Here is a 23,281-nt window from a genome sequence, read left to right on the forward strand (position 1 = left end):
CATTTAAAGGCACTTGGAACGCTGAAATTGCTGCTTATAATTTAAGCCTCTATTAAAAACCTCTTATCAGCGCTGGTTTATTGGGGATTTATTGGGCTGACAGGGGGTAATAAAGATGGAGTCTCTAATGTGTCTGTGTATTTATTTCTATTAAAGTATTTTTTCTCTGTGTGGTGTCTTTTTTTTAACCCTTTATTGGAGATTCTTAATGGCCGGGTCAAACGTGCCTGACATTAAGAATCTCTGGCTTAATACTGGCTAGTAAAACAAAGCCAGTATTAACTCATGATTACCCAACAAGCCACCCGGCTCCAGGGCTGTTGGAAGAGTTGGATACAGCGCCAGATGATGGCGCTTCTATGAGAGCGCCATTTTCTGGGACGGCTGCGGACTGAAATTCGCAGCAGAGGCGCCCAGAAACCTCGGGCTAACCTGTGCTGCGGATTCCAATCCCCAGCTGCCTAGTTGTACCCGGCTGGACACAAAAATGGGGCGAAGCCCACGTCATTTGTTTTTTAATTATTTCATGAAATAAGTGAAATAATTAAAAAAAAAAGGGCTTCCCTATATTTTTGGTTCCCAGCCGGGTACAAGTAGGCAACTGGGGGTTGGAGGCAGCCCGTGGCTGCATGCTGTACCTGGCTAGCATACAAAAATATGGCGAAGCCCACGTCATTTTTTTGGTGGGCAAAAAACTTCTGCATACAGTCCTGGATGGAGTATGCTGAGCCTTGTAGTTCTGCAGCTGCTGTCTGCTCTTCTCCATACAGACACACATCAGCTGCAGAACTACTAGGCTCAGCATACTCAGCATACTCCATCCAGGAATGTATGCAGAAGTTTTTTGCTGAAAAAATTATGTGGGCTTCGCCATATTTTTGTATGCTAGCCAGGTACAGCAGGCAGGTACGGCTGCCCCCAACCACCAGTTGTCTATTTGTACCCGGCTGGGAACCAAAAATAAAGGGAAGCCCTTTTTTATTATTTCATGAATTTCATGAAATAATTAGAAAACAAATGACGTAGGCTTCACTCCATTTTTGTGTCCAGCCAGGTACATCTAGGCAGCTGGGGATTGCAATACGCAGCACAGGTTGGCCTGAGCTTTCTGGGCCCCACTGCTGCGAATTGCAGTCTGCAGCCGCCTCAGAAAATGGCACTTTCATAGAAGCGCCATCTTCTGGCGCTGTATCCAACTCTTCCAGCACCTGCCTGCTATACCTGGCTAGCATACAAAAATATGGCAAAGCTCACGTCCTTTTTTTGTAGTTTTTTGGCCAAAAAATTAAAAAATGCTTCCCTGGATTTTCCATTTCCAGTGAAGGTAACACCAAGCAGTGGGGGTTAGCAGCCAGTAACTGCTTGGATTACCCTTAGCTAGTAATACAAAAAATGCAGCGGGAGCCCATATATATATTTTTTTAATTACTTATTTAAATAACTAAAAACAAAATGGGCTTCCCTGTATTTTGATTGCTGGACATCACAGTGCTGTAAAAATAAATCTTTAAAAAAAATGACATAGCGCTCCGCGGTATTTTTGATTCTCAGCACAGATAAAGCAGACAACTATGGGTTGCCACCCCCATCTGCCTGTCGTTACCTTGGTTGGCAATCAAAATACAGGGAAGCCTATTAATTTTTTCTATTTAAAAAATAGTTAAAAAAAAAATGACGTTGGGTCCCCCCATTTTTGATAGCCAGCTAGGGTAAAGCAGACGTCTGTAGCCTGAAAACCACAGCTGGCAGCTTTACCGTGGTTGGGGATCCAATGTGGAGGTCCCCCCAGGCTCTTTTTTTATAATTATTTTATAAATATTAATAGTTACACAAAAAAATTAGGGTCCCCTCCAAATTGGATCACCAGCCAAGGTAAAGCGGACAGCTGTGGTCTGGTATTCTCAGGGTGGCAAGGTCCATAGTTATTGGGCCTTCACAGCCTAAAAATAGCAGGCCGCAGGCACCCCAGACGTGGCGCATCCACTAGATTCGCCAATCCTGGCGCTTCACCCCAGCTCATCCCGTGCCCTGGTGCAGTGGCAAACGGGGTAATAAATCGGGTTGATACTAGCTGTAAAGTCACCTGAGATCAAGCCCAGCAGTTTGTGATGTCATGGCGTCTATTAGATACCCAACATCATAATCTGTCAGTACTAACAAAAACAAAAAATCGACAAAAGAAATTTATTTGAAAAAACAGTCCCCAAAACATTTCCTCTTTCACCAATTTATTGTAAGAAAAAAAATAAAGGGGTCCCACGACGACTCTGGACCGTCTAGAATATGGGGGGGAGACACTCAGGGAACGTATCCCTCATTTTCTAGGAGTGCGGACCCTTCATGTGAGGAGTGTGGGTGCAATGAATCTGCACTCACTCTCCCCGGGTCCACAGCAGCAGAGTCCATGTCATAATGGTTGCTACCAAAGCTGCAATGCCCTGCTCATGAGGTAAGGGCATGCCTAATCAGGAGAACTACTGTAGGGGAAGCTCTGCTCACTGGTATATAGGTGCTCAGAGGTAATAATAGATAAAATTAGTGAGTAACCTCGGCACTCTAAATCTCCCAGACTAAGTCAGTAAGTCACAACGGGTAGTAATGCAAAATTACTCTTTATTGGTCCGTATTAAGAAAATTTTTTTTTCATTAGCATATATGTTTTTGTCCAAAACAAGTTACAAATGACGTTTCGGCCTGAGCCTTCGTCAGATTGGACTTATCTGCATGTAATCATGAAAAATGACAATAATCAGTATCACATAAGAGTGAGAGAACAATAACATAAACTCGAACAATGTAGAGGTACAATTGGGATGCAGCAAAAAAATTGCAACACAGCAAGAAATGAAACACATGATACAAATGTCATAATACAGTACAAGGACAATATAGTAATGACAAATATGGGGTCAGAGTAGGCTTAGACAGCTCTGGTACGAAAGAGATGTTAATCATAAAGTAACATGTGCAGTAGGTGTAGAGCTACACTATGCATGGCAGAGCTAATGGGTAGACCGACCATAGAAAAAGAACGGAGAAAAAGTGGAGAAAAAGAGGAGAAAAAGTGGAGAAAAAAGTGGAGAAAAAGTGGAGAAAAAGTGGAGAAAAAAGTGGAGAAAAAGTGGAGAAAAAATGGAGAAAAAGTAAAGAAAAAGTGGAGAAAAAGTGGAGAAAAAGTGGAGAAAAAATGGAGAAAAAGTGGAGAAAAAGTTGAGAAAAAATGGAGAAAAAATGGAGAAAAAGTGGAGAAAAAATGTAGAAAAAGTGGAGAAAAAGTGGAGAAAAAGTGGAGAAAAATGGAGAAAAAGTGGAGAAAAAATGGAGAAAAAGTGGAGAAAAAAGTGGAGAAAAAGTGGAGAAAAAATGGAGAAAAAGTGGAGAAAAAGTGAAGAAAAAGTGGAGAAAAAGTAAAGAAAAAGTGGAGAAAAAAGTGGAGAAAAAGTCGAGAAAAAATGGAGAAAAAATGGAGAAAAAGTGGAGAAAAAGTGTATAAAAAGTGTAGAAAAAGTGCAGAAAAAGTGGAGAAAAAGTGGAGAAAAAAGTGGAGAAAAAGTCGAGAAAAAATGGAGAAAAAATGGAGAAAAAGTGTAGAAAAAGTGTAGAAAAAGTGTAGAAAAAGTGCAGAAAAAGTGGAGAAAAAGTGGAGAAAAAAGTGGTGAAAAAATGGAGAAAAACTGGAGAAAAAGTGGAGAAAAAGTGGAGAAAAAGTGGAGAAAAAGTGGAGAAAAAATGGAGAAAAAGTGGAGAAAAAATGGAGAAAAAGTGGAGAAAAAGTGGAGAAAAAGTGGAGAAAAAGTGGAGAAAAAATGTAGAAAAAGTGGAGAAAAAGTGGAGAAAAAGTGGAGAAAAAGTGGAGAAAAAATGGAAAAAAGTGGAGAAAAAGTGGAGAAAAAAGTGGAGAAAAAGTGGAGAAAAAATGGAGAAAAAGTGGAGAAAAAGTGGAGAAAAAGTGGAGAAAAAGTGGAGAAAAAATGGAGAAAAAGTGGAGAAAAAATGGAGAAAAAGTGGAGAAAAAGTGGAGAAAAAGTGGAGAAAAAGTGGAGAAAAAGTGGAGAAGTGGAGAAAAAGTGGAGAAGAAGTGGAGAAGAAGTGGAGAATAAGTGGAGAAGAAGTGTTTGTTCATGCCAGATGGGAGATAAATAATTTTTTACCGGCGCTGTCATTTACTGTAACGTGATTATCAGTGTACGGTGTATACCAGTGATCACGTGAGCAGGGACCGGAAAAACCGTCCTGAATCATGATCTCCAGGGTCTCAGCTAGCCCTGAAACCCCGGAGATTTTCTGCCGCTGGGGGCGTTATTCACTTATTTCTGCCTGCTGTTTATAAACGGCAGATCAGAAGAAGGCTACATTAACACGACCGATCCATTTTTGTGGTCTGCAAAAAACAGTCCGTTTTTTTTCACGGGTGCATCCGTGATGCATCCGTTTCCGTTACGTAGACGGTCCGTATGTCATCTGTTGTCATCCGTGTGCCTTCCGTTTTTTTTGTGTACTGCAAAAAAACTGAATGAGGGTAAATGCATAAATTTACCGAGGATCCATAGCTTCATCCTACATGAGGCGGTCACATGTTCACTCCAGTGCCATTTTCTACTGCTTTTCACAGCGTAGAGCGCTCTGGTGATTTTCATGTGCTTGTACACTTCATATCAGTCTTTTCTGTCATTATAATGGCAGAAAGACACATAATGTCCCACTCTCCTGCATTTTTTAATTTTGCACCCTTTGGTGCCTTTCATGTGGCACTAAGGGGTGCTTAGCTTTGTATTTAGCCAAAAAAATGAAAAAAAAAAATGACGTAGGGTTCCCCCTATTTTTGTATCCAGCTAGGGTAAAGCAGACGGCTGCAGCCTGCAGACCACAGCTGGCTACCTCACCTTGGCTGGTAATCCAAAACTGAGGGCACCCCACGCTGTTATTTTAAATTAAATAAATAATTAAAAAAAAAAAACACGTAGGGGTCCCCCCAAAATTGGATCACCAGCCAAGGTAAAGCAGACAGTTGGGGTCTGATATTCTCAGACTAAGGAGGTCCATGGTTATTGGACTCTCCCCAGCCTAAAAATAGCAGGCCGCAGCCGCCCCAGAAGTGCGCATCCATTAGATGCGCCAATCCTGGTGCTTCGCCCCAGCTCATCCCGCGCCCTGGTGCGGTGGCAAACGGGGTAATATATGGGGTTAATACCAGATGTGTAATGTCACCTGGCATCAAGCCCTGGGGTTGGTGAGGTCAGGCGTCTATCAGATACCCGACATCACCAACCCAGTCAGTAATAAAAAAAAATAGACGACAAACACATTTTTATTTGAAAAAACACTCCCCAAAACATTCCCTCTTTAACCAATTTATTAGAAAGAAAAACAACTCCAGGTCTGGTGTAATCCAAGGGGTTGCCATGACGATCCACACTGTCCCAGTCAATGAAGAGCAGAATGTTCCCCATTGGCTGGGAGAGCAGTGCAGTGACCTGAGCTAACATCAATGGGTCAGCCCAGGTCACTGCAGGGGATGACAAGTGCTGCTGTCAGCGAGGTAAATTATCTGCGCTGATCTCCAGCACACTGACAGCCCCTGTCACTGAGTTCAATGACCGGCGCCTTCACACCAAGTATCGCGAGAGGCCCATGACGTCACCGCTAGTCAGTCTCGTGTCGGAAGCGAGAGAAGGTGATGTAACAAGCGGCGGCCATGGAGGACAGTGACAGCGCTGAGGTCGGGATGGCGGGACTTCATCACCGCAGGTAAGCCGAGCGGGACCATGTGTGTGTGTGTGTGTGTGTGTGTGTGTGTGTGTGTGTGTGTGTGTGCGTGTATGTGTACATGCCGCGGGCAGGAAAGGGCGGAGCGAGCTGAGCGGGGAAGTGTGGGCTTCCTGCACGTAACTAGGATAAACATCGGGTTACTAACCAAAGCGCTTTGGTTGGATACCCGATGTTTATCTTGGTTACCAGCTTCTGGCAGGCTGCCAGCGATGGCTCCTGCACACTATAGCTGTAAAAAGCCCTGCTTTTTGCTGCTAGAACCGTTCTCGAACGTATCTAGAACTATCGAGCTTTTGCAAAATGCTCGAGTTCTAGTTCGATCTCGAACAGCCCCCAAAATCACTCGAGCCTAGAACTGGAGAACCGCGAACCGCGCTCAACTCTACTGCTGACAGCAGATCTGTCTCTGACTTCAATGACCGCCGCCTTCACAGCCAAGTATCGCGGGAGCCTGTGACGTCACCGCTAGTCACAGACTTGGGTCGGCACGGCAGCGAGAGGAGGAGATGTGACAAGCGGCGGCCATGGAGGACAGTGACAGCGCTGAGGTCGGGAAGGCGGGACTTCATTACCGCAGGTAAGCCGAGCAGGGTTATGTGTGCGGAGGGTAAGGTGGGTGGAGCTAAGCGGTGTCATGTGTGCAGAGTGCCAGGTGGGTGGAGCTAAGTGGGGTCATGTGTGCAGAGTGTCAGGTGGGTGGAGCTAAGCGGGGTAATGTTTGCAGATTGCCAGGTGGGTGGAGCTAAGCGGGGTAATGTGTGCAGAGTGCCAGGTGGGTTGAGCTAAGTGGGGTAATGTGTGCGGAGTGCCAGGTGGGTGGAGCTAAATGGGGTAATGTGTGCAGAGTGCCAGGTGGGTGGAGCCAAGTGGGGTAATGTGTGCAGAGTGCCAGGTGGGTGGAGCCAAGCAGGGTAATGTGTGCGGAGTGCCAGGTGGGTGGAGCCAAGCGGGATAATGTGTGCGGAGTGCCAGGTGGGTGGAGCCAAGCGGGGTAATGTGTGCAGAGTGCCAGGTGGGTGGAGCCAAGCGGAGTAATGTGTGCAGAGTGCCAGGTGGGTGGAGTCAAGTGGGGTATTGTGTTCGGAGGGCCAGGTGGGTGGAGCCAAGCTGGGTAATATGTGCGGAGTGTTAGGTGGGTAGAGCTAAGCGGGGTAATGTGTGCGGAGTGCCAGGTGGGTGGAGCGAAGCGGGGTAATGTGTGCGGAGTGCGAGGTGTGTGGAGCCTAGCGGGGCCATGTGTGTGGGCGGCGGAGTGCGAAGTGGGTGGAGCCTATCGGGGCCATGTGTGCGGGCGGCGGAGTGCAAAGTCGGTGGAGCCTCGCGGGGCCATGTGGCGCTGAGGACGTTAGTTCCGGGGACTGCATGGCTGGGGACAGGTGAGTGTGAGTGTGTGTGTACATGCCGAGTTCAGGAGGGGGCGGAGCCGAGCGGGGAAGTGTCGGCTCCCTGCACACATAACCAGGGTAAATATCAGGTTACTAACCAAAGCACTTTGCTTGGATACCCGATATTTATCTTGGTTACCAGCTTACTGCAGGCTGCCAGCGATGGCTCCCTGCACACTGTAGCTGTAAAAAGCCACGCTTTTGCTGATAGAACCGTTCTCGAACGTAACTCGAGCTGCCGAACTTTTAGCAAAAAGCTCGAGTTCTAGTTCGATCTAGAACACCCCCCAAAATCACTCGAACCGTGAACTGGAGAACCACGAACCACGCTCAACTCTAGTAGAGAGTGTAGGGGACATGTAGGAAATATGATTAGTTCAGTTTTGACCACATTGAGCTTTAGGAAGCGAGAAGAGACGGAGGATATAGTTGATAGACACTCTAGAATTCTAGACAGCAGAGATGTGACATCTGGACCAGGGAGGTAGATCTGCATTTTTACTGGTTTACTCCTGGTAGAGGAAAATCTTTTTTTTTCCTTTATGCTACACATTGCAACCTGTTCTCACATACCATAAAAGCTTACAGTGTCATGAGGTTGATTCCCAAGACCTGGGATCAGCTTTTGGTTCAGATATGCTTAAATCCGATTGAGTACATGCCCAGAAGGATTCCTTCAGTGTTTAAAGCCAAGATGGATTTACAAACTTATAAAAATTGAAAATTAGATTTTTAGGAGCAAAACCGTAACAAAGCAGTGACATGAAAAGAATCCGCATATCTAATCATATGATGATCAAGATGATTGTCAAAAATAAAGGTAGTTTCAAACCCGAAGCTGAAATGGATGGTGAGATATGTAGCCTGGAAGTCAAAAGATAAAAACATTATTATCCTTTTGCTGATGAGTCTATATCAAAAAGTGAAAATCATACAAAGAAACCTCCCTCCTCCCTTTCCCAAATTATACAAAACATTTTATATACCCTCAAAGAGAGCAAATAAAATATACAATATCTCCTAACAGGTGATCAATAAATCAACTGTATGTATCTGACTAGCGGGACCAACAAAGGCAATAAAGATCCCTTTTGCAAAACAAATATATTATACACTCATTTTTTATGCATTACTTATATAGCACTACCATATTCCAAAGCATTTTACATATATTATCATCCCTATCCTTCATGGGGCTCACCATCTAAGTTCCCAATCAGTATGTCCGTGGGAGGAAACTAGAGAATCTACCTTTCTGCCCACTCTATACTTAAGGGGTTAAGCAGAGTGTCCATTTTCATTTTTTAGTGATGCATCAAACAATAACCTTAGAAGATCTGGCAAGAGCTTAAAATCATGAAATATATATCCTGATATGCTGCTCCAACACTTTTTAGCAACAATATATTCTGGAGAACAAGCTTCCTGACTTTAGATGTCATGGTTACTGATCTAGAATTCTCAGGCTGAGTTGCTCTTTTGACTTTCTACAAATCTTATGTCTTTGAAGATTAAAAAATGGTCTAGCTATAATTGAACAATGCTTGATTTGAAAAGAAAATGTTGGGTACATGCCATCTAGATTAAGACTGGTTTTCTTTTCTTTTATCTAGTCTGTCATTCAACCCTTGCAAAGCATTTGCTAAGCTTCTTTGGCAGAGTACACTTTGTTGTTCATTGAATTTTGTGATATTAATGTAAATCAACTGCTAATCTGCCATTGATCCCATCCTATAGTCTATGCTATTAAAGAATATTCATAATGAAATTTCTATAATTTATGTTTACTTAGAATAAGTTCTTAATTGCATTTGGTCAGCCATTTGTGGTCAAACTTGTGTCAATTTGAGATGTGACACTTTACTTCTCAAACTGAGAAGATATGAGACAATTAAAGTTGAAAGTGTCTAAAAAAAGTGCTCTACAACTAAAGGCCGCTTTACACGCACCGACATCACTAACGAGATATCGTTGGGGTCACGGAATTTGTGATGCATATCCGGCGTCGTTAGTGACATTGTTGCGTGTGACACCTACGAGTGACTTCTAATGATCCGAAAAACTGCAAAAATCGTTGATTGTTGACATGTCGTTCATTTGCCAAATATCGTTGCTCATTTTGGACGCAGGTTGTTTGTCATTCCTGAGGCAGCACACATCGCTAAGTGTGACACCCCAGGAACAACGAACAACAGCATTCATGCGTCCTCCATCAACGAGGTGGGAGTGACATTAATGTGGCTTCTCTTTGCCCCTCCGCTTCTATTGGTGGCCCGCTGATTGACGTTGCTGTGACGCTGCACGAACCGCCCCCTTAAAAAAGAGGTTGTTTGCCGCCCACAGCGACATCGTTAGGAAGATATGTGCATGTGACATGTACTAGCGATATTGTTCACCACGGGCAGCAATTTGCCCATGATGCACAAACTATGGGGGCGAGTGTGATCACTAGCAACATCGCTAGTGATGTCGCAGCATGTAAAGCGGCCTTTATTCTATCATCGTTAAAGTGCAAACAGAAACAGTGCTGTATACCGATCTAAGTATTCGGGAGTTTAAGGCTATTATTGGGTTTTGGACATGATTTGAAAGGGAAGAAACTTCTAAATGCCACTCGAGTACTATTCTCATAAAGGGGAGATCTAACATTTTATATATATATATATATATATATATATATAAACATACAAGGTAAAAAATTTCCAGCACAGTTACAGATTCATGGAAATCTTTAAAATCCACAATCTTTATCATCTTAATCAATGAGACATTCATTTATCCAAAAATAAGCAGTATATTCCCATCGGGACTACATGTTTTGGCATATAGCTGCCTTCATCATCATGGGACCTATATTTCCAGGTTATTTTTTTTATAGCAAAATGAATATATTGGAAAAAATACCCCCAAAAAACAAAAACGGAATTGCGTTTTTTCTGCAATTTTATCACACTTGGAATTTTGTCCCTGTATTCCATTACAATAAATAGTAAAATGTATGACACCATTTAAAATTACAACACATTCTTTCAAAATAAGGCCTCCTATGGCTATATCTATGGAAACTTAAAAAGAATTATGACTCTTGGAAGGAGAGGAAAAAAAAGAAAGTACAAAAAATGATATAATGCCCAGTCAAGGTAGAATGGGCCCTTTTGTGAAGATAGTTTTCCTTTGCAACTTTTTATTAACTTTTTTTATAAATATCACTAAAAAATTAAAGGTATACAGATATACATATTCTAGGCTACAAATAATAATATGTGAATTGCCATTCTAGATAGTTTCAATTTTTATATTACCATCACAATCATACAGTAGCTTGAATTGATTCAAAATAAAAAGAACCACCAACCACCCCTATACAAAATACAATGTGGGACCATTGAAACCAAACATTCCATTTTCTCAGTTTTCTCCATTTGTAATTTGCCAAGTCACAAAGGTGATTCAGTCAAGAAAAGACAAAATGAACAAATGTCCGTAATGCAAGACGCAAAGTGCTATGCAATGTTATACATGAAAACATTTCCAATTTGTAGAAAAACAGCATAAATAACTTTATACTGGATGCTCCACAGTGACCCTGTGCCACTAGAGGAAATAAATTCTAAAGTATTTACAAGTCATATTTCCTACACAATGAATGTGACAGTGCTTCAAACTCTGTGGTATGAATGTGATTTTCAGCACAGTGTGAAATACAGAGTGCATCCAAATTGTTTATTGGGAGATGTAAAAATTGGTTTGCTTCCCAAAGCATTTGACAGATCTTCATCTTTTTTTTTTTTCCGTGAACAAGAAACTTTTTCAGATCATTTTTCCAAACAATAACAATTCATATATTTCCACAGAAGACAATTGGATTTTTCTTGATTTTGTCCATGTCACTCTGCCTTTTAACTTAACAACTCTTTCCTATTTTCCTACAGCTTCACTCTGATGTGGACGTAGCAGAAAACTCCATCAAATATGTTTTGACGGGGGATGGGGCTAGTTCCATTTTCAATATCGATGAAAATACTGGGGACATTCATGCAACAAAGAGGTTGGATCGAGAAGAACAAGCTTACTATACTTTAAAAGCACAAGCTATTGACAGGCAAACAAATAGAGCAGTGGAGCCTGAATCGGAATTTGTCATTAAAGTGCAAGATATAAATGACAATGAACCAAAATTTCTGGATGGACCCTATACTGCTGGTATCCCTGAAATGTCTCCTGTTGGTAAGAAAGAAACAAAATTCTAACCTTCAATATTAGTTTAGAGAATAAAAGTTTTGTTTTTTTTCGGCTCCCAATATCTTTTGTTTTAACCTTTCCGTCCATAACAAACAGACCTCCCATGCATTGACTGGTTCACTAGACATACTTCCCTGGAGACTTGTACATACAAACAGAACAGCATGAAGCTGTCAAAGAAAATCTGATTGGACAAGGCTGTGACTTGTCCAATAAACTTCTGACAATTCCACATAGCACCTTTCATAGTCAATGTTCCCAGTTCCACCTAATTACCAATTCAGTGATACAACAGTATAGAAACACTGCTTACTGTTAAAGCCAATCCTATGAAGTTTTACTCTATGTTATTCTAACTCCGAAGTACAGTAGCAGTTATATTTCAAGAACTGAGTGTATACTGCGTTGAGCCTACAGTTCTTGTTCCATAAATATAAGCATAATACAATTTGTATGCAAAATTTATTTTGTTTCTTATGTTCTAGTTGCTTTCTTTTATAGACTCATGAATATGTACCATTAAAATGTGATTAATATGCACCTTTCCTCATGCATATGTATTTTGGAGGCACCATTTTGTATTCATAGAAATAAAACTTCACCAGAAGCACATTTACTGGAAACTAGATACATTATTAAAGACATAGAGCTCAGTGATATAACCAGAAATTAATGAATTAACATTGTGCTTCTCATGAATATCTAGGACGCAAAATCACTGTATTCAATTCCATTTAATCTTACTTTTCGAAACATGTATTTCAAGTTAAGCTCAGAATTACAATAGGGTTATAGTTGAATTATTTTGTAAATAATTAAAGTCGTTTAATTGGTTTTACATTGTGATATAAATTAGTTTATATACAAAACATCAATGTACAAACAACATGTACATATGCCAGTAATGTTTCCAGAATTACAATATTATAAATGTTTCACAATGTGCTGCTGTTGGTTGAAATCTGCTTAACTGATAGTCAGTACTATTTTATTAAGGAACATCGGTGATGCAAGTAACAGCGACAGATGCCGATGATCCGACATATGGAAATAGTGCTCGAGTTACCTATAGCATTCTTGAAGGTCAGCCTTATTTTTCTGTGGAACCAAAGACAGGTAAGCATTACTATGTTCATGTTATGTAACACAGGAGACACGAATATGAATAAAAGTATTATGAAAATGCTTGATAAAGTATTAATTCTAAGATAGGAAGATGAGAGTATTGTAAATACCTAACTTAATATAATTAGCAGCCATACATTAAATTTAAAGCACCAGTCTAGTGCTTTTTTTTTATTTCACTGCCTGAGTGGTGCTTTAATGAAAGTCTCCTGCCAATAGTCTTATACTCACCTGCCGCCATCTTCTCTTGTTGTTGGTTCTGCACCTGTTGATCTCTGGACGTTTGCGACCTGCTGGCTGTGCCAGTGTTTCATGGAGTGCGCCGGAGGTAACTTTTCAATACAACTCTATAAGAGCATCATTCTTGCTCATAGAGTTGCACTGAGACTTTCTAACGAAACTTCTGACTTCTGGTCAATCTGAAGTTATAGGCAGAAGATGGCACCATGGGACCAAAGTGATGACAAATAAATCTGAAGACGCCGAAGAGCGAGTGTAAGAATGATGGCAGGGGTCATATACTGTATTTAAAGCACCATTCCAACAGTGGAAAAAAAAACTGCTGGAGTTTTGCTTTAAAGAATTATTGACATTTTGACACCACTACAACTTCACTAAATCCAAGAATGGGGCTCTAAAATCTCTTGTTGGATGAACATGAGTACAATACATTCCTATCTCCATCAATCTCATTGACAATTAATTGAGTCATAGTGCGTATGTGTGGCAATTTGTTTCCAAAGTGGCATTACAAAATTCTATTTTCTGCATTGGTGGGAGTGATCATCAAGTCTTGAACTGTCCATTGAAATCCTCTACCACTTTGCTGACCACTGCTTTAACAGTATAGAAAAACAGCTGTCCTAATGGTACTCATGACTTAATTTTTACAATAAAGGACAAGGCAACAGATGAAATACAGAGTTGATGCTCTAACCTAAATTAAAGTCTTGAGAAAAATACTGTGATTTTGACATTACTGGTTAAGGACGTCCAAATGAAATGCAAAGTGGATCCAACAGAATGTTGAAAAAATGTATAATGTATTGATTAAAAAGGTTTTCAAAGGTAAAAACCAACAAACTGGCATGAAATTGGAGGTGACTAGTCCATGAAATGCATTTCAATGCCGGACCGGCGGCATCTTCATCAGGCTGCCGTAACCTATTGACGGTGATAAAAGAAGCCATTTAACAGGTTGCTGAATATGCAATCAACAAAATTAATCACATTACATAAGAAAAAAAGAACACTCCCTAAATGATTGTGTGATTGAGACATCCTATGATGACATTTAATCTCAAAACTTATCAATGTGCATGTACAGATGTTGCAACAGCAGTTTAACTTCTTCAAATCCGAGCCTGTTTTCACCTTCATGACCAGATCATTTTTTCAAATTCAGACCAGTGTCATTTTATGATATAATACCTCTGGAACGCTTCAACGTATCTCAGTGATTCTGAGATTATTTTTCATGACATTATGAACTTCATGATGGTTGTAAAGTTAGGACATTGTTTTTTACATTTATTTGTTAAAAATTGGAAATGTTGCTAAAATTTTGAAAAATTTTGCAATTTTCAAACTTTGAATTGTTATATCCTTAAATAAGAGAGTTATGTGACAAAAATAGTTAATAAATAACGTTTCCCAATTGTCCACTTCAGCACAATTTTTGAAACATCATTTTTTTTAAGGAGTTAGAAGGGTTCCAACTTTATCAGCAATTTCTCATTTTTTCAACATTTACAAAACCCTTTTTTAGGTAATGCATCACATTTGAAGGGATTTTGAGAGGCCTAGGTAACAGAAAATATCCAAAAAAGACACCATTCTAAAAACTGCACCCCTCAAAGTACTCAAAATTACACCCAGGAAGTTCATTAACTCTTTAAATGCTTCACAGCCATGTCACATTGGCAAAGCCCTTGAGGTGCTTAAACAGTGAAGCTCCCCCACAAGTGACCCAATTTTGGAAACTCGACCCCTTAAGGCATTTATCTAAATATTTTGTGACCACCTTGAATCCTCCAGGTGCTTCACAGAAATTTATAATGTTGAGCCGTGAAAATGAAAAAAAAAAAAAAATTTAAAGACAAAAAGTGTTGCTTTAACACAAAATTTTTCAAATTCACTAGGTTAACAGGAAATGATTTGTTTTGTAATTTCTCCTGAGTACACCAATACCACATATGTTGTTGAAAACTACTTTTGAGGCACAATATAAAGTGAAGAACTGAAGTATCTCCATGTTGGAGTTCAGATTTAGTTGAAATGGTCTAAGCATAGCATTTGACATTGGCAGAGCTGCTGAGGTGACAGAACAGCAGAAATACCCCATAATTGACTCCATTTTACAAACTGCACCCCTCAGTGAATTCATCCAGTGGTGCAGTGAGCATATTGACACTACAGGTGTGTCAGAAATTTTATACTGTTGGCTGTGAACAAAAAAATAATTACATTTTTACCACTAAAATGTTGTTTTAACCTTAAATTTCCAATATTCATAGGGGGAAAAGCTAAAAAGGTCCTCATAATGTGTTACACAATTTATACTGGCCATGACAATACCACACATATGACTGTACAGTACTGTCTAACCTCACCACAGAACTTGGGAGGGAAGGAGTGCCATTTGACTTTTGGAGTACAGATTTGGAGTACAGAATAGTTTGCATACTCCATTTGCAGAGCCCCTAAGTCCAGAATACGAGAAATCCTCCTAAATGATCAAATGTTGAAATCAGACCCCTCTAAAACTGAAATATCACATGGTCAGAAGTATTCAGACCCTTTGCTCAAACACTCATATTTAAGTCACATGCTGTCCATTTTCTTGTGATCCTTCTTCAGATGGTTCTACTGCTTCATTGGAGTCCAGCTGTGTTTAATTAATATGATAAAATTTGATTTGGAAAGGCACACACCTGTCTATATAAGAAGTCATAGCTCACAGTGCATGTCAAACCAAATGAAAATCATGAGATCAAAGGAACTGCCCAAGGAGCTCAGAGACAGAATTGTGGCAAGGCACAGATCTGGCCAAGGCTACAAAATAATTTCTGCAGTACTCAAAGTTCCTAAAAGCACAGTGGCCTCCATAATCCTTAAATGGAAGAGGTTTGGGACCACCAGAACTCTTCCTAGACCTGGCTATCCAGCCAAACTGAGCAATCGGGGGAGATGAGCTTTGGTGAGAGAGGTAAAGGAGAATCCCCAGATCACTGTGGCTGATCTCCAGAAATGCAGTAGGCAGCTGGGAGAAAGTTCCCATTTGGACCATTATGGCAGAATGGCCTGACAGTAGCCTCTCCTGGGTGGAAGACATATAAAAGTCCGCATAGAGTTTGCAAAAAAAAAACACACGAAGGGCTCCCAAACTATGAGAAATAAGATTCTCTGGCCTGATGAGATGAAGGTAGAACTTTTTGGTAATAATTGTAAGCAGTATGTGTGGAGAAAACCAGGCACTGCTTATCACCTACCAAATACAATCCCAACAGTGGAACATGGTGGTGGCAGCATCATGCTATGGGGGTGTTTTTCAGCTGCAGGGACAGGATGACTGGTTACAATTGAATGAAATATGAATGCGGTGAAGTACAGTGATATCCTGGAAGAAAACGTCTTCCAGAGTGCTCTGGACCTCAGACTTAGCCAAAGGTTCACCTTCCAACAAGACACTGACCCAAAGCACACAGCTAAAATAAGAAAGGAGTGGCTTCAAAACAACTCTGTGACCATTTTTGACTGGTCCAGCCAGAGCCCTGACCTAAACCCAATATGATATTTTTTTATAAATCTTGGAAGAAGGGAATGCAAAAACAAATGCACAAAACCAAGTAGTTTCATTGACTGTGGTAAGAAGGGTTAAAAATTCATTGCGTACTTTATGGCTGTCTCCCAATTTCTCTATGGATCAGCAATGAGTTTTAATGTCCTTTTACTATTTATTATCACATCAAAATGTTTATAATATTCCTTGCTTCTAGTTTATACATACTGTAGTCAATCCTGATTCACTGTGCTAAGTCATGGAACAGGGCAGGGCACTATAAAGAGGTACATCTTACCCCCCCCAAAGCCATTGATTCCTTCTCTGACTGAAGCAGGTTCTGCAATATGGACAATGGTGGCTATTCTAGGTGATTCATAAGAAGCAAATAGCCGATTTTTGAGGTTTCAAGAACTTCTAAACAATTTTTACAAATTTGACCTGTATCAAATTGATTTGCTCATCTCTAATAATTGTCATCCTAGTTTAGTAGTTTATAGAAAACTTTTTAAAAGCATTATTTCTGTTAGAGATAAAATTTGGCATTAAAAGTTCAAATTATTCATTATTCATAATATCACTACCTACAAGACCATCGTATCTTGCCTAAATGAGGACAGATACACATATATGGTTGAAGGTATATATGAGAGCTGGTGAATTGCAACTACACAGTGTCTCCATGACAACACTGCATCTGACAGAAATTAGAAATTTAAATGTCATCAATGTATCCGCATCTTCCATTCACGTGTAACTTCCTAACATCTGTCCTTTCTTTTGACTGTATTTAGACAATCAAGATGAAATGGAGGATGAAAGGCAGTAAAGGTGGATGTATTGTTTAGTATAATAACTTCAACGCTTTTAATGTTCTTTTTATACATTTTTAATATTCATCCAATAAAAATATGATATTCCCTATAAGAACTACAACATTTTAACCATGTAACTACACATCCAATTTAGTAAAGGCTTTTCCCATAATAAAATGTTGGGGTTTTTTTTAAGAATCTTTGTTAAAGAGCCAGGGATTTAACAAATTTTTCATTTCAATCAAATGAATGGCACTTATGCTATAGTAATGTTTTGAAAAAGTGACTGATTTGCAATTTATATCATTTACGTAGTTAGTCATTTTTACATTGTCCATTTAGCACATCATGGAGCTTTTACATAGGGAAAATTTAATTTGCATTTCTTATTCATATGCTTCTATTCCATTCTGTAGTGACACAGTTCACTTCACAAGCATAAAGTAAAATTAATCACATCAAGAACAAACAATACCCTGGGTAGAAATTATCAATATTGCCTATTTAAAGTGATTTATCACAGCTTAAGCCAAATGGGATTCATTACTTAAAAAAAAAAAAATCAATCAAATGCATTAAATTGTGCTCTAAGAATATATACACTTCACATTAGAGTCTTGAAAGCTGTTCAAGGCACACAACTTTACAGTAAAATCTCTTTTTACAAACTAATGGAAATGTTATAATATTCTGTGTTTAATATTTTCATATAAATGAAGATTTAGGTACAGATGAATTCATAGTGTGAGTAAAATGTCTCGGAATATTTGGAAATTCATCTTATCTTCAATTAATTTAACTCTGTTAACTCCAAGGTTTTAAGAAAGTCTCTTCTGCGATAAACATCTGATATCATAGAGGTCAATGATTTACTTCTCTAAAGCTTATATCATGACATTCATCAAAACCCTTTTAAGTATCTGCTTGTTAGTTCCAAAGATAACTTGTGTACTTTCCCAATCCATGCAGTGGGCCTGGCTATGTACAATATATGTAAGGTTTCTACACATTTTCATGATTTTAAATATTATATTTCTATTGCTGCTTTGATCCCTTTCCTGTGTCATGTGGCCATAGTAGTGCTATTATTGTCATGTCATATGCACAGCAATATTGTTAATGACTACAAGAACCTGTTGCATGGCTTCATAGACTGATACGACCATTTGACTTGCTATGCCAAATTATGTATAGAACTATTCAAATAAGTAGCAAAATATGTAAGGTCTATTAATTTCCATGAAAAACAATGAAAATACCCCAAAAATGGAATTGTTACTACGGTGCCCGTACACTTATATACAAATCAGGGGAAACGCAATTAATGCACCAAACAGATTTATGTTCACACATAGTCCCTTATCTGACCCAGATTTGACACTGCCTGAGCACAAAGGTTGGCACCTACGAATACATAAAGGCACCTCCACTAAACCTCTTCTGACCCCGTTTGTCTTCAACTGAACTCTAGATAATGCTCAACACAAAAATAATGATAGTAGAAAAACAAAATATACATAAATTAGAAGATGAGGCCCAGGTACAGCAATGTGTTCACACAGTAACACAGGAAAGATGGAAGAAAATAAGAAGAGCCCCACACCAAACAAAATACATGGGAGGCTTCCCTGACACCAAAAGTGACAGAAAGAAAGGGTACTGCATAGGAAGACATACAACAAACAGTAGGTAACGTACTGACATTAACCAGGTTAGATTATCCCTAGCTGAGGAGCTGGCTCTCCAAACACTAATCTGTCTTCAACTGTAGCCAGGAAAGAAGGCCGGTGCAAGATGAGTATAAATAGAACCTACCAATCTGTAAAAAGCACAGAACCATAGAGAAGAGTTAGCTACACCTGAAGACAAGCAAATCAAAGAAAGGAAAATAATGACAAAAGAACCATGAGCAAATTTTACAGAGGCCAAACAGGCAGTGGATCAGCAGAAACAGAAACCGACCACACAGCAACAGTTCACTGTATTACGTCATGAAACTGAGGCATCACAAGGATAAGTACAAGAAGGTCAAGGTCAAATAAATCATGAGGTCACGAATCACTGTAAAAAATGTATATAACCCAGAGATACTTACAGCGAAATCAGAAAAAGTCAGAGGAAAAGGGAGGAGGGAATATTGATGAAGTAGAGAAAGTGATAAGTGCGCCGGGTAAGAGTACCTGCTTAGTAGGGAATTTTTATGGTAATACTTTGTAAATTACCTTCTCTTAATGTCTACTATATTCAACTTATACATTTCGGTGTGAACACTTGTTTGAGGTCCATTTATTGTTGGTAGTTTTCTTTCTTACTGACATTATGCTATTTATTTATTTATTTACTACTAGTTGTATTATATCCGCTCTCTGCAGGTAAAAGAAATTCTGCCTATTCTTTTTCTCTAGATATTTTCTATTATTGCTTTTCTGTATTTGACTTATATAGATGTTTTTATAGCATCTTAGTGTCATGTTCTTTAAATTAAAACATTGTAATTTTTTATTATTATTATTATTATTATTATTATTATTATTATTATTAGAAATCTTGCATTTATTTTATTTTTTGCATTTTCATTTTCTATAGAATCATATGAAGGATTTATTTTGTAATAAGTGGGCATGCAAATTAGATGTCTTGTTCCTATCAGTGGTTGATTTGCTGCAAATCAATAGATAACCCTTTAACCCCTTCATGACAAATGACGTACCCTGTGTATCATGGTTTCCAAGGTGTTCCTTACCGATGACGTACGAGGTATGTTATAGCAATCACGCAGGAACAGGAATGGTGCCTGCATGATCTATGCTTAGACTTTGGCTTATGTGAAAACCAAACCCTGGCTTTTACTGCCAGCAGTGGTTCCTGGCTACCTCTGGCTGCTTAACCCCCTAAATGTTGTTGTCGCGGTCGGGGAGGACGCCGCTGCGCTGCGCTCGCTCGCTAACGCTTGGGTCCAGCGCTGCTGCGATGGCTGCTCGGTGGCTCGAGCGGTGGGCTGGATCCGGGGACTCGAGCGGCACTCCTCGCCCGTGAGTGAAAGGGGGTAGGATTTGGTCCGTAATTCCACCCACGGGTTGTGGTAAGGTTGGGCACCACCGCTGCTGGTGACAGGGATCCCGGGAGCGATGATAGGGAGCAGCTGGGATGTTGTTTCCCCCCTCCGTGGGTAGGGGTTGGTGGTCCCGGGGCCCGATAAGGTGACGGGGAGGCAGGGTTGGCAAGGTGCAGGGTTGCCTGGGCTGCGCAGCACGGTGCCGGACAGCACAGTTGTACTCACTCAGCCACAAATGTACACAAAGTCTCTGGTAAACCAAATGGCTGGATGGACGGGTCCCGCAGCCGGCTGCTGTGACTTCTCCCGGACGGTTGGTGGTGGCTGCCTTTCCCTGCACCTTTGTGAACGTTCGGTCCCGATGGATTCCCACCGGTAACCCGCTCCCCAGCGTGTATATGTGCCGGAGGAGCCCTTTTGCCCGCAGGCTCTGGCCCTTGGAACTCTAGCTGTGGCGGTAGCTGTATTTCCTTTTGCTGGTCGGACGGTTGCCTTCAATCGGGTCTTGGCTGTTAGGAAACCCCTGGGGTTCCGGTCACTGATGGATTTGACCCCTAATGGCGACTCCAAGCCTGGTCGGGGACCGCAGGCCCTGCCTGTGTTTGCTGGCTTCACTTCGCTCCCCGGTTCGGTACCGGCGGGCCACCACCCGTCCCCGGTCCTACGGTTCTGCGTTGATTCGCCTCTCCTGCAGACGACCACCACCGTCTGCCAACCTTGCTCTTAGTGCCCGGGACACACACCCGGACACTGTCAGTTTACTCCTCCACTACTACTTCACTCCTTTCACTTGCACTTCCTTAACTGATCTGACTTCCTTTCCCGCCTCCAGGACTGTGAACTCCTAAGTGGGTGGGGCCAACCGCCTGGCTCCACCCCACCTGGTGTGGACATCAGCCCCTGGAGGGAGGCAACAAGGATTTTGTGTCTGGCTGATGTGCCTGTCTCAGGGTGGGAGTGTGTGTTGTAGTACCTGTGACGACCTGGCTAGTCCAGGGCGCCACATTCCCCCTTGGTTAAATGCAGACCGTCTGCGGGCTGCCCGTCCATCACCGGTTTTATTTTTCTTTTTTAACTGTAAAAATATAAAAACATCAACAGTTTATGCATTTTAAATCTTCCCTTATGGGAGGCAGGTTACTTAAACGTTACAAACCACTTATATCTACATTTTTAATAACAACAGACGGACGGCTTCCGCTCTCCCACCCAAGCAACCTAGCCCTGATGCTGCCCCTAAGAAGTGGGCAGCACCCCTTGACCCCAGTCCAGATCCAGGCTGCCCGAGTGGGAACGAGTACGGTGCCTCGCACCCGGCCGTCACTTCAGGGGACCCCACGTCCATGGGGGACCCCTGACCCCCGGAGGATCGCCACCGGTTGCGGTAGTGGTGGGCCTGGGCCATCACTTTCCTCCAGGCCCATCCTCCAAACCTGCCTCTCCGGAGGCGGCAACGGAAAACATGCCCCAACTTATTTACAATCCCACCAATTTGTGGGCGCCCTGCAAGTTCTCAGGCATGTCCATGAAGAGTTCCTCATGCCAACGGTACAAAGGGTCCCTGCGGGGACAACTAGCCGGCAACGGCCGGGTCAATCACGTTGTCAATCAGGTTATTTGCTCGGTTGATTCATTCATTTACTTAACAGGGTAACGGTACTGGTGGTCCCAACAGGGACAATGGTGAGACGGAGGGACCGCTGCCTTATTTCAAGTCCACACCGCAGGCCGGAGGAGGGGACTGGGCCAGTTCTTGGGCCTCCTGGCCTCCTCTCAGCTTGGCATCAAGGGCAAACCAGCCCCTCTCTCCACAGTGCCGCGTGTACGTCACCAGATCACCTGGGAATAAGTTACGACCCGGGTGGCCCTCTGGTAGGTGGGCATTGACATCTCGACGGGCCACAAACACCTCGGCTTCCAGGCCCGGCTCGAAAATAAATCCATACCCTCCGGCGGGGGTCAAATCTTCACACCTGACCCTCGTATGCCGGGCCCCGTATCCGGAAGGTGGCTCTGCGGAGGTTTTCCTTCTCCTGGATCGTGCAGGCTATCATCTCGGCCTTCCGCTTCTCCCTCTCCTCGATTTCCTGGCCCAGCTGGCTCGGCTCCATGTCCCAGTAAGGGGCATTTGCCTGCCCCTGCGCGCGGGTCGGGCCCCGCAGGACTTCCTCCACACTGCCCACTACTGGCGTCCGCTCTGATAGGTCTCGCGGTGTCATGGCTTGGGGTGCTGCCTCACAGCGGTGACCCGGCGCAGCCTCAGCCGGGGCGTGGGGTAGGGGTACAGGGGTCCTCACCCGCTGAGCCTCCGCCTCCTCCTGAACGGGATGGATCATCGGAGCCGGAACGGTACTGGGTGCGGTCACCTCCGATGCCACCGGTGTGTCTTTGCAGACTGACGCTGCACTCGGGAGCTTCCACGGAAGTGGTGCAGGTCGTCGGCTGACATTGTCTGCAGGCTGGTCCGCTCGGGCGGACAGTCAGGGTTCCGCCACCGGTTGTAGGGGTAGCGGGCCTAGTGGTGGGGCGGCAGCAGCCAACACGGGTAGCGGGGGAGGCAGCAGGGTGAGCGGGCGCAGACCGGGCCCCTCAGACGCAGCGACCAATCCTGTAGGGACACAGGATCGTGGGTCGCCCACGCGCTCCTCCAAGTCTTCCTCCTCGCGTCTCCGTATGGTCACCACCACATCCACCATGTCAGTATCCCACTCCTCCAGGAGGAGCTGCACTTGCACCTGCAGACGGCTGCTCAGACGGGCGGTCCGGATCTCTACCCATGCTGCAGTGCCGGGCGCGGTCTCGGGGACTGCGGGTCTACCGGACGGACGGTGCATGCTGGCAGCGGTGTCCTCCAGGAACCAAATGGCGGCAGAGTCCTGGCGTCCCTGCTTTTATGGCCTCGGTTCACATGCAGCCGGACACCATCCGTCCCCCCTTGGTCCTTTCTCGGTACATCCTTTTCAGGGGCCGGGGCGTCGGCTTTCGCGCCTCCACTGCTCGAGAAGACACTCGAGCGGGAAAATCTTCGCGCCCAAGATGGCGGATTCTGAAATTTTTCGGCCGGACACTGCCGGCGGAGCACAAGGCGCACTTCTACCAGCCAGCAGAA

At 42.5% G+C, this 23,281-nt stretch overlaps 1 protein-coding gene across 2 annotated transcripts in view; it reads left to right on the forward strand.

The window, feature by feature from the left end:
- Window positions 1-23,281, forward strand: part of CDH7 (cadherin 7) — a 467,468-nt gene that overhangs the window by 334,364 nt on the left and 109,823 nt on the right. For both annotated transcript variants that reach the window (XM_075314603.1, XM_075314604.1), the window contains exons 3-4: window positions 11,087-11,381; window positions 12,393-12,512. In XM_075314603.1, the coding sequence (XP_075170718.1) occupies window positions 11,087-11,381; window positions 12,393-12,512 (415 nt within the window). The remainder of the gene's footprint in view (window positions 1-11,086; window positions 11,382-12,392; window positions 12,513-23,281) is intronic.

The sequence above is a fragment of the Anomaloglossus baeobatrachus genome, chromosome 6, assembly GCF_048569485.1.
Source record: "Anomaloglossus baeobatrachus isolate aAnoBae1 chromosome 6, aAnoBae1.hap1, whole genome shotgun sequence".
NCBI lineage: Eukaryota > Metazoa > Chordata > Amphibia > Anura > Aromobatidae > Anomaloglossus > Anomaloglossus baeobatrachus.